The 11250-nt window shown below is 33.7% G+C and overlaps 1 protein-coding gene across 1 annotated transcript; it reads right to left on the reverse strand.

The window, feature by feature from the left end:
• Window positions 1–223: 223 nt before the first annotated feature.
• On the reverse strand, window positions 224–3706 carry LOC114190311 (ribosome-recycling factor, chloroplastic). Its single transcript, XM_028079144.1, has 9 exons — window positions 3331–3706; window positions 3166–3261; window positions 2481–2578; window positions 2048–2159; window positions 1437–1478; window positions 967–1023; window positions 793–843; window positions 632–688; window positions 224–461 (listed from the first exon to the last, which is right to left on the reverse strand). Exons 1-9 carry the CDS (start codon window positions 3586–3588, stop codon window positions 444–446), a joined length of 789 nt encoding a protein of 262 aa, XP_027934945.1. The 5' UTR covers window positions 3589–3706; the 3' UTR covers window positions 224–443.
• Window positions 3707–11250: the final 7544 nt, after the last annotated feature.

The following is an 11250-nucleotide window of genomic DNA, read 5'->3' on the forward strand; positions in this document are numbered from 1 at the left end:
AATTTTTTTCTTTTCTCCATCCATTTCAATAAGATCTTAAAAAATGACTTATATAAACAACTTATTCAAAAGTACTTATAACTGCTTAATTAAATTCTTTACCCAATCATACCCTAAGTTTATCACAGATGAGTTTGACGGTGAATTTACTTGATTTCTATATCTAGAATCATAAACTTGCATGAGTCTACAAGTAGATTCAAGAAGAGTTTCACAACAGTGATTCCTTGAGGGTGAAATTTTCAATGAATTATGTAAAATAAGTCCAATTTACAGGCACGAAATTACTTTTGCAATTCGAAAAAAAAGTATGTTTAGTTCAAAAATTTGTCGTCTGTAAAACCAATAAACATTTGCATTAATTATCCAACCCTAGAACAAAGTAGATACAAAATTTGACCTTGTTTAGATAGAACTCAGCATTTACTTTCTGTATCAAAGCATCAAACTGTCAGCAACTCCTGAAATAATGGGAGAACTTACTTGTCAAATCCCAAATAATTAAATAAAAATCAGGAAGTATAGAATAAAATTTGGAAATAGTTAACATCAAAGATGGATAAAATATTATATAACGAGGAAAAATTCATAAGCTATTAAAACACACCAGTTAAGTAGAAATATATAGTACCTTTTCTTTCTGTTTGAGGATGGTATCAACTTTCTTTATATAATCATCTGTCAGCTTCTACATAACGAAATAATTACCGTGAGGAAAATAAAGGAAAATTAACTATTCTAGTATTGTTTATTTGAAATAAATAGAACCCTATATAATTGCTCTGAAGTTACCTGCAAATCGCTTGATAGATCCTTCACATTATCTTCAGAGAGCTTTTTCTCCTATCAGAAAATTCCAACAAAATGATTAATACAAGAAATCTAACAATATGAAAAGGAGACAAATGACCCACAACACTAGAGATAAAAATCACTGGAGCGAGTTTAGGTGTAATTAGTTCAAACCTTCTCAAGTTTATCATAAGCTTTCAATGCATCTCTTCTTATATTTCTCAAAGCCACCTACCAGAAAAAAAAAATGAAAATACACAATCATTCTAAAGGAAATTGCAAATAGGTGCAATGTAGTCAAAATATTTCTTGTTTATTCTAGAAGCTACAAGATATATAGTTATTTCATCTATGACTTGCATAGGAATATTACTATACAATAACCAAACAGTATGTACTCTTCACAGGTTAGTACCTTTGATCATTCAGGTCATGAACTCTTATTCTTCACCAGATTACAACCACAAGTTTCAGAATAACAGGAATAGGAAGCAAAATTTGGTATTTACATTTCAACAATTGGTTGATGTTTGTTCGTTCTTAACCAGAAAATGTTTTATCCTTTTAAGGAAAGTAAATCCTCAAATTGGCAATAAACAAGAGTGAAATCATTATCACAAATGTAAAGTATTTAGAAAACGTACCTTCCCTTCTTCGGCTTGTTTAGCCACTATTTTCGATAGTTCCTATAAACAAAAGCAAAACTAAATTAAATGATAGCTTACAAGCTTGTTTGTTTAAGATTGAACAAAAAAAGTGAATCTATCGTAAAGGTTTTCTTTTCCAGAAGTATATTACTTTTGACCTCTACAAAACTTATACACCTTTAGGGGAAAAAATAACAAAGCAAAAACAGACCCTAAACTATTCAAGATCATCAGATGACAACATGAAATCAACATATTCATCCAGACCTTAAAAATATTCACTGGAATTTATGTATAGAGGACCTTTATAAAACAAATGATAGAATTGCATAAAGGAAATACATTGATAACTAAAACAAATCTATTGGAATTATGACCAGCAATATACCAAGTCAACTTTTTTCCTGCAGAGATCAGTTTTGTCATGGGTCATGAATGTATACAATGTCATTTTTCTAATAGCTAAATAAGAAATTAGAACCAATTAGGAATAAACATTCAGTCAGTGATTGTAAGAATGTAATTTACAGAGAAAGAATGAGAGGTCAAAAGAAATCTCATAAAAGAGTGAACCTAGACACAGCAGCATCAATGGAACTGGAAAATACCTTCCTCCTTTCAGATGTCAACTGTGGGATGCTCAATCTAATTAATTCTCCATCATTATTTGGAGTCATACCAACATCAGAGCTAACTATGGCTTTCTCAATAGCCTTCAAGCTAAAAAAACATACAAATAATCAGAAATTTGCTAAGTATAACTCTACACATAAGATAGCACATCCACATGTTCAATAACAATTCTAAAACTTGTTTTATGACATGTGAATGAAGAATGCCTCAGATGGGTACATATATTCTCAATCAATGAGTAATATATAACAACTAAGGGAGAGTGCAAACGAAGTAAGCCATATCTATGCCATACATGAAGCAGAATGGAATTATACAACAATAAGCTTGGATAAGATCGTTTTGATGTTGTTATCTATTTCAAATCAAACCCTCTGGCATGCCATGTATTATTAGTGCATGATATACCTTGATTTGTCATATGGCTGTACCAAAAGAGAACTGGCATCAGGAGTGCTAATTTGAGCAATGCTCTTCAAGCTAACTGGAGTTCCATAGTATTCCACCTACAAACACGTTATGAAACAGCTCATCTACTGTGGAAAAACTCTCTACAAAATAAAACTAATACATTTAATCACTTTTTATCAGCATTTTGTTATATACGAACTTTCATCATTTTGTAACTAGATATGATCATGCAAGCTATGCTAGTTGAACCAAATCAAAAGTAGAGAATATACATTAGATGGAGCTGTTCCCTGTGCCAACTGGAGGCTTGGTACCATTAGTATGACTAAAGAGTTATGTGATAATCATCAGACCAGACATGGAGTAAATGAAAAAATGTCAACCAATCCTAATCAACCGCACAAAAAATGTAAAAGAAAAAGCGGATAAATAACAAAGACTTTGATGAAAGGAAAGGTAATCATGACCAACAAACGGAAATCACTGAGTTCAATCATCGTTATAGAAGGGTATACCATACAATCTTAAGAACGCAAAGACATGTGCATTCAGTTTGAAATCAGATAATCCTTCTTCCTTCACAATCACTAAAATGAAATAGTTCGTACGATTAACAAGGAAATTGTTTCAATCATAAAACCAAATGCTTAAGGCAGAAGTACATTAAGTGTTTGAAGCATACCTCAATCTTGTCGAGCATGGCAGGGTTTGCTCTCCCTGTTCTTATGGAGTTGAAATTTGTTCGGACATTATCAATAGTCCTCTCCATCCTGCTTTTCTGAGATAGAGAGAAAGATTAAAGAAGTGAAGGATGGGAAAAGAAAGAGAAGATTGTTGAGAAACTAACAGCATCATTCTCAATTGCGGCCTTTTCCGCTTCTATTTCTTCAATAGTAGCAGCTCTGACAAGTGGCGTTCTCCTATGCGATAACCCTTTGGAAATGAGGGGTGTTGGAGAAAGAGAGAAGCCAAGAGGGAGCTTGAGAGTGGCATAGCTTGCAGAAGAGGAGAATGAGTGTTTGACGGCGTGAAAGGAATGAAGGGCTCTCGGAGGGTTTCGGAAGAGGGAGCGGACACAGGTTGTCGGAGAGAAAGAGGTAGCCATGAGAGAGAGACAGACACACCCTACGCCTTGTGTTGATGTCGTTGTGGATAACAACTTTCTCTGCTCTTTTCAACACACTCTTCGCCTTCGCCTAAATTGCTAAGGTAATTTCATCTCATTTTCTTCACATTATGTTCATTAAGATGTCATCTTATAATATAACAACCTTACTTATAATATACTAGTGAAAATAGATTCGTTATTATAAAATTATTATTATTAATATAAAATTAAATATAAATAATTTTTGTATTGTGAGTATTTTTTGTTTATTTTGTAAGTAATTTTTAACTAAAAAAAGTCAACTTAAAAAAAAACCGTCAAATCGAAAAAAAATTAAAAAAATTTAAAAGGTAGTATTGATAAAATAATTAATTCAATTTTAAAAAATTATTTAAAATTGTAGTTCTCCAATTGATTCTTGATCCAAAGGATTTGAGAACAATAATTGGTAGTTGATATGTATTCTAGTTCAGTAGTTGATAGTGCAATTATATCTTACTTTTGACTACACCAAGAGACTAAGTTTCCTCTAATATAATTAGAGTAGTCAAAGTGGATCAAAAATCGTGGGCCAACCCGGTCCACCATGGATTCGGGCCGGGTTGGGTTGAAATTTTTTTATAATTTTTAGTACGGGTCATTTTTTGACTCGGCCCACCAAGAACTCGGCTCACCCGGGTTGAACCTGTGGTGAGACGGGTTTGCCCACCAACCCGCATGGTGACACACATTATGTTGGGCTATTTTTTTAACCAAACACATTGGTGAGTTGACAAATGGAAACCTAGTTTCAACTACAAATAGTAAAGAGATTGACATTGCATCTCAACTCAAGGACTAACATCAATTGCAACTTAACAAGCAGATAAATTTGCATCCCTCACTCACTGTCAACTTAATTTTTTTTTCTTCCATTCTTCTGGTATTATTGATTATACAAGCAATCATTTTATAACCTCATGTTTTCTTCCCAATTGTAATTTTTCCTATTTTTCTTTTCAGTTCAAGTGCTCATTGAACAATTAGGGTTCTTGCTCTGCATATGTACCATGTTGGTCTACTGAGAATTCTCTAACAACAAATCCAAGGTATAATTAGTTTGCTGATTTCAATAAAAGATTGGATCATTCTTTTTTGTTTTCATTCTTCTAGTATATAATAATGTTTTCATTCTTTTTTTAAATGCTTATGGGTCCTATTGCATTGTTAGAAGAACTATATAAATACTTTGAATATTATCCAAGTGAAGTGTAAATGAAGTACTTTTTTTAATCTTTGAATATTTAAATGCATAAACAAGTACTTTTTAATATTTGAATATTAAAAAGCATAATCAATATATGAAATGCATAAACACGTGAGATGCATGATTTATATAAATACAAAGTTCATTTGATGAAATGGAAAAAACGTGAAATTCCATAATTTATATTCATTGGTTTATTTTTCTATTACATGCATGACTCTCAAAAATCAAAGAATTAAGTTCTTACAATTTAAAATAATTAAGTTTATACTTTTAAAGTAAGTTATTTACTATATAGTTTTCATATTTTTAATTAATTATTCAAAAAATATATAAAATTGTAAAAATATAAATACACATATAATAGCATGAACTTTCCTGGTAAGCTCTAAAAATTTTTAAGCCCTTTATATAACCTACAATTATTTGTCTGGAGTTGTATCACGCACATGAATTTGATCTAAATCCTCTGCAATTCTTTAAAAAAAATGCATGCTAAAAATTCTTTATTTATTGTTGTATTCATAGGACTCTCGCCTAATCTAAAAGCACTTCTCACGATAAGTGTTTACTTTGTTAAATATTAGTTCATACTTCATAAAATATTAATTCATTCTTTTAGATTTGAACGAATGATTAATGATGTTACATTGTACAATTATTACATAACAAAATAAATTCTGAAACAGTAAATGAACAATGTGTTAATGATAATTTGAATGATTCTTTGCCACCAATCACAGAAGAGAATGAGAATGAGGGTACTGATTTTGATAGAGAAAGTAAGAGACCTAAGGGAACTACTTCTAAGATTTGGGATCATTTTACAAAAATTGGTATAAAATATGGTAAAGAAAAGGCAAAATGTAATGCATGTGGTGCAGAGTATGTTTCTGGTAGTACAAAAGTAGGGACCTCATCAATGTTGTGTCTTTTGTCAAAGTGTATGGTCCTAAAGAAATTAAAAGACAATAACGTGGGAAAATGATAATTGATCATGCTGGAAAATTAAGGTTTAAGGAAATTGACCAAACAGTTGTAGATGACCTTATTTCAATGACTATTATTGAACATGGGCTTCCATATAATTTTGTTGAATATAAATGGATTAAATAATTACTTGTATATCTAAATCCAGAAGTAAGAGTTTCAAGTAGGAATACAGTTGTGTCTAATATTTCAAATAAATTCCATGAACACAAGGAAAGGGTGAAACTTGCAATGCGTAAATCTCAAAGCCGAATTTGTTTGACATCTGATTGTTGGACTTCTATAAATCAAGAAGCATTTATTTTTTTGATTGCTCATTTTGTTGATGCTAGTTGGAAGTTGAATAGTAAGATTATTGCATTTTGTAAAATGGAACCTCCATATACCGGTGATGATTTGGCACAAAAAAAAAATTGCTTTGTTGTTTGATTGGGGAATAGATAGGAAGATTTTTTCTATCACATTAGACAATGCTAGTGCCAATGAGGTTTTGCAAAAAAAATTGTGTGAGCAATTGAAGTTGCAAAATAGTTTGATATGTAATGGTGATTACTTTCATGTAAGGTGTAGTGCACATGTATTGAATATTATTGTTCAAGAGGGTTTAAGGGTCGGTTCTGATGCTTTGAATAAGATTAGAGAGAGTATCAAGTATGTGAGAGGATCGGAGGCAAGAAAAATTGCATTTAAAGAATGTGTTATTCAAGTAAGGGGTATTGATACCAAAGTAGGTTTGAGAATGGATGTTGCTACTAGATGGAATTCTACTTATCTTATGCTTGAAAGTGCAATTAGATTTCGACGTGCCTTTGGATGCTTGGCTATCCGTGATAAAAATTATGTTCATTGTCCATCAAATGATGAGTGGAAAAGGGCTAAAAAATGTAACATCCCGTCAGGATATTACGGATTTATAAGTAAAATAAAAGAAATAATTAAATAACAGCGCATTTACTAATACCTCATTTTCCCAAAACGCGGAAAAAATTAAAATTTATTAAATGAGCAAATAAAGTTCATAAACATTCGTTCCAAAAACTAAAGGAACAATGTTATAAAATCACCCATCAGGGTTTACAACTGTTTCCAAAGGCAATAAAGAAAACATAAGAATTCCCCAAGTCGAACCCTTCTCCGCGACTAAGCTTCACCTGAGCCACCTGCATCAACAACATCTGCTCCCGTGTACCGCGTACACGATCATCGCCAAACACACGCACATAGGGTGAGCTTAACAGATAAATCATATATAGAATGTTACAGACATACATATTTACATACACACATATCATTGTACATAACTTAACATCCCACATTGTTCTCTACTTTAATTCCTACCAGCTGACACCCAATCAAATTATTCGTGTTCTACATCGTCTAATGGTTACTTCAAGGTGACTTGCTGTCATACCTATCGGTCACAACCGATAGAGCACGTGCGGGAAACAATGCTACGGATCATACACCGTAACGCCAGGTAGAGTTCTCATATACGAACATAGTTCGTATCGTCCCAAGACTACCAAACTCGTCAGCCAACAACTGAGGAGGGCAATCTATCTAGACCCATCCGTACTGGCCACAACCAGCACACTCACACCGGCAACACTCGCCAACCCGAGCCACAACTCAAGGGTTCCTCGTGTTCATCCGCCATCCCGAGCCACAACTCAAAAGATGTTATTCCGAGCCACAACTCAAGGAATATCACGTGCTTAACCCCTATCCCGAGCCACAACTCAAGGGATACGTTCCGAGCCACAACTCAAGGAACTCCAGCAAACCCACCTTTAAAGCACCGCTAGACGCCTTGTAGATCACAATTTCTCAATCAAAAGTCCAAGCTGCAGCAATACAAGTCGCCTGGCGGGTGACACGTACCGCTAGGCGCTGCCAGCTTCCAAACCGCCTGGCGGGTGTCGCGTACCGCCAGGCGCACAATGCCTCAAAACATGCAGATCTAGCAGCCACCGCCTGGCGGGTTAGTCCCCACCGCTAGGCGCCAACGCTCCAGACCCCACTGCTGTTCTCACGACCGCTTGGCGGAATACCTCTCACCGCTAGGCGCCTCCCGCTATGCAGACCCCCTGTACTACTGCTCTCGCCTGGCGGGTTGAATCCCGCCGCCAGGCGCCATATCAGAACCCCGTTAGATACAGATTTCTCTACACTCCACTCCATTGTTAGTCTTCATACATGCATTTGTACTACCTGCAATACTCATTTTCGTTGAATATGATAGATATTCATGCATATATATATATATATATATATATATATATATATATATATATATATATATATATATATATATATATATATATATATATAAGTGAGTAAAATTCCCCTAACCTGGAATTCCTTCGCTTAAATTGAAATACTTGAGAGCTCCCAACAATCACCAATGGTCCTCCTCTTGGCTTCCACTCAACCAGCCCCAAAACTCACTACCACTCACTAATCTCAGTAAATTTCGTGCTTTGTTTCTGGTGCCACTTCTAATATTGCCAAACCCTTTCAAAAACTTCACTTTGGCCTTTTAAATGGAAACTTAAGGTTAGGGGAAGGGTTGAAAACAATCTGCCACTTAATATGAACGTTAATGACCATTCAATCTCCCATTATGGAGTGTTTTTACAGCCACCCTTGGCTGTTATTTTCTCTAGGGTTTACGCTAACCCTTCACCTTCATGCCAAACCCAAAACTAGCAAAAAGAGTGTCTAATTTGGGTTTCCCAAGACTTGAACCCATACCCATGCAATTGCCAAATCAATATCAACCATCATGCCAATTCATATTTCATGCTAACAATCATAATTCAATTATCATATTATGCCAGAACATGATTACATAGATTTAAATAATAAAACAATAACATCTAAAAGTTAGCATACATAGGACTCAAACCCAAGTCCTCTCACACAATCAAAGTACTCTCAACCACATGAGCTAGCACTTTTCCACATCATACCAACCATAATTTAATGTCATAATTATTTCCCCAACCATACTTTATTAATTAATTAATTATTTAATTAATTAATTCTATCACATTAGACAATGCTAGTGCCAATTAGGTGTTGCAAAAAAAATTGTGTGAGCAATTGAAGTTGCAAAATAGTTTGATATGTAATGGTGATTACTTTCATGTAAGGTGTAGTGCACATGTATTGAATATTATTGTTCAAGAGGGTTTAAGGGTGGGTTCTGATGCTTTGAATAAGATTAGAGAGAATATCAAGTATGTGAGAGGATCGGAGGCAAGAAAAATTGCATTTAAAGAATGTGTTATTCAAGTAAGGGGTATTGATACCAAAGTAGGTTTGAGAATGGATGTTGCTACTAGATGGAATTCTACCTATCTTATGCTTGAAAGTGCAATTAGATATCAACGTGCCTTTGGATGCTTGGCTATCCGTGATAAAAATTATGTTCATTGTCCATCAAATGATGAGTGGAAAAGGGCTAAAAAATGTGTGAGTTCTTGAAGCCATTGTATATAATGACTAATTTGATTTCAGGTTCTTCTTATCCAACTTCAAATCGTTACTTCATGCAAGTTTGGAAAATTAAATGTTTGTTGCGGAAAAATGAAAAAAGTGATGATCTGACGATTAAAGATATGTCATTGAGTATGATGAATAAGTTTAGTAAGTATTGGGATCACTATTGTGACATTCTTGCTATTGGGGCTATTCTTATCCACGGATGAAGTTTGAACCAATTCGATTTTGTTATTCAAAGATTAATCATTCTACTTGTGAAGAAAAGATTAATATTTTAAAGAATAACATGTATAGGTTGTTTGAAGAATACATGAAATTAAATCCAAATGAGTCAAACATTTCAAGTTCTCAAGTTGTCCCTTCAACACAACTTGCTTCTTCTACAAATGATGAGCCAGTGATGGATGCATTTGATGTAAATTTTTAATTCTAAAAACAACTTGCTTTGTTTTGTTACTTAATTATGAATGACATTATTTTTTTCTCATATTGTTGTAGGAATATATTGATTATTTGAGCCAACATGTTAATGACACAGGAAGGTCTGAATTAGATATTTATTTAGATGAAGGGAATCTTGATCCAAATTTTTTTGATAAGTTGGATGTATTGAGCTATTGGAGGGATCGTCGAGATCGTTATCCAAACTTGTCTAAGATGGCTTGTGACATGCTTAGCATTCCAATCACTACCGTTGCTAGTGAGTCTGCCTTTAGTCTTGGTTCTCGTGTGCTTACCAAATATCGTTCTTCCATTCTTCCAGAGAATGTTGAGGCACTCATTTTAATCCAAAATTGGTTGCATGGTTTTGAACTAATAGGTAACATTATTGTTAGTATTGGGAAATTAATTTAATAATTATTACTTAGTCTTTGAATATTATTAGTTAACATTCTTTTTTATTGCAGATGGGGATAAAGAAGATGCTTCAAGAGATGAAAATGTTGTGGATTTATCCATTCAAGACTCTAATATTATAGTTGGACAAGTCACAAGAATGCTTTGATCTTAGATAGTAATTTGTATTTTTATTTATTTATTTTGGTTTGTATTGGAGTTTAACATCATTTTGGATTATATTGAGATTGTATTCAAGTTTATTTAAATTTTAATCTGAAATATAATTTTTCACTTAAGAAAAAAATTATATTTTTTTAATTAAGTGGACTAGTGAGCCAATCCGTTTAACCTACCAACCCGTGGTGGGCCGTGCTGGGTTCGAATTTTTCTGGCTCGCTAATAAGTGAGCCGAGTTGGGTTGACCCACTAAATGACCAACCCGTGGTGGGCCGAGTTGGGCTGGGCCAAAGGGCTCATTTTGACAGCTCTAAATAGAATGACATCCTCTGCCTATGCTTTTTCTTTCAATTTTATCACATGCAAAGTTGTATCACAATATCCCTATAACAAATAACTCTCTCGCTTCTTAAAGTAGAGACCAAGAATAGTAGTACATTTTAAATATTTAAAAACTCTCTTAACAACACTTAGGTATACTTCTCTTGGATCATATTAAAACCATGCACATAGGAAAACACTAAACATGATATCATGTCTTAATGTACTGGGATGTGATAATGAACCATTCATCTGCCTATATGTAGTGTGATCTACAAATTTAGACTCTTTTTACAATCCAAAGGATGTATTGGGATGCATTGGGGTCTTCATTTCTTTAGCATCTTCTAAGTTAAAAGCTTGTTTTAAACCACATAAAGTCTTATTTAGTTTGTATCTTAGGAATGTTTACCTATATCCATTTGGTGTAGTCATCAACTATGACCAAACCATACCTTTTGCCACTCAAAGACTCATTTCTCGTTGGACCAAATAGATAAATATTAATCAACTCAAAAGGTCTTTGTGTAGAAATATCAATTTTACTTTTGAAAAAACTCTTGACTTGCTTGCTCATC

This window comes from Vigna unguiculata, chromosome 7 (assembly GCF_004118075.2).
Source record: "Vigna unguiculata cultivar IT97K-499-35 chromosome 7, ASM411807v1, whole genome shotgun sequence".
Lineage (NCBI taxonomy): Eukaryota > Viridiplantae > Streptophyta > Magnoliopsida > Fabales > Fabaceae > Vigna > Vigna unguiculata.

What these genes read in the sequence shown, in the direction of transcription:
- LOC114190311 (XM_028079144.1), bottom strand. Translation starts at nt 3,588, where the DNA reads ATGGCTACCTCTTTCTCTCCGACAACCTGTGTCCGCTCCCTCTTCCGA. An exon ending in CAGCCATATGACAAATCAAG is followed by an intron (nt 2,160 to 2,480) that starts GTATATCATGCA and finishes ATGTTTTTTTAG; the next exon opens with CTTGAAGGCTATTGAGAAAG. An exon ending in TGACATCTGAAAGGAGGAAG is followed by an intron (nt 1,479 to 2,047) that starts GTATTTTCCAGT and finishes TTTTGTTTATAG; the next exon opens with GAACTATCGAAAATAGTGGC.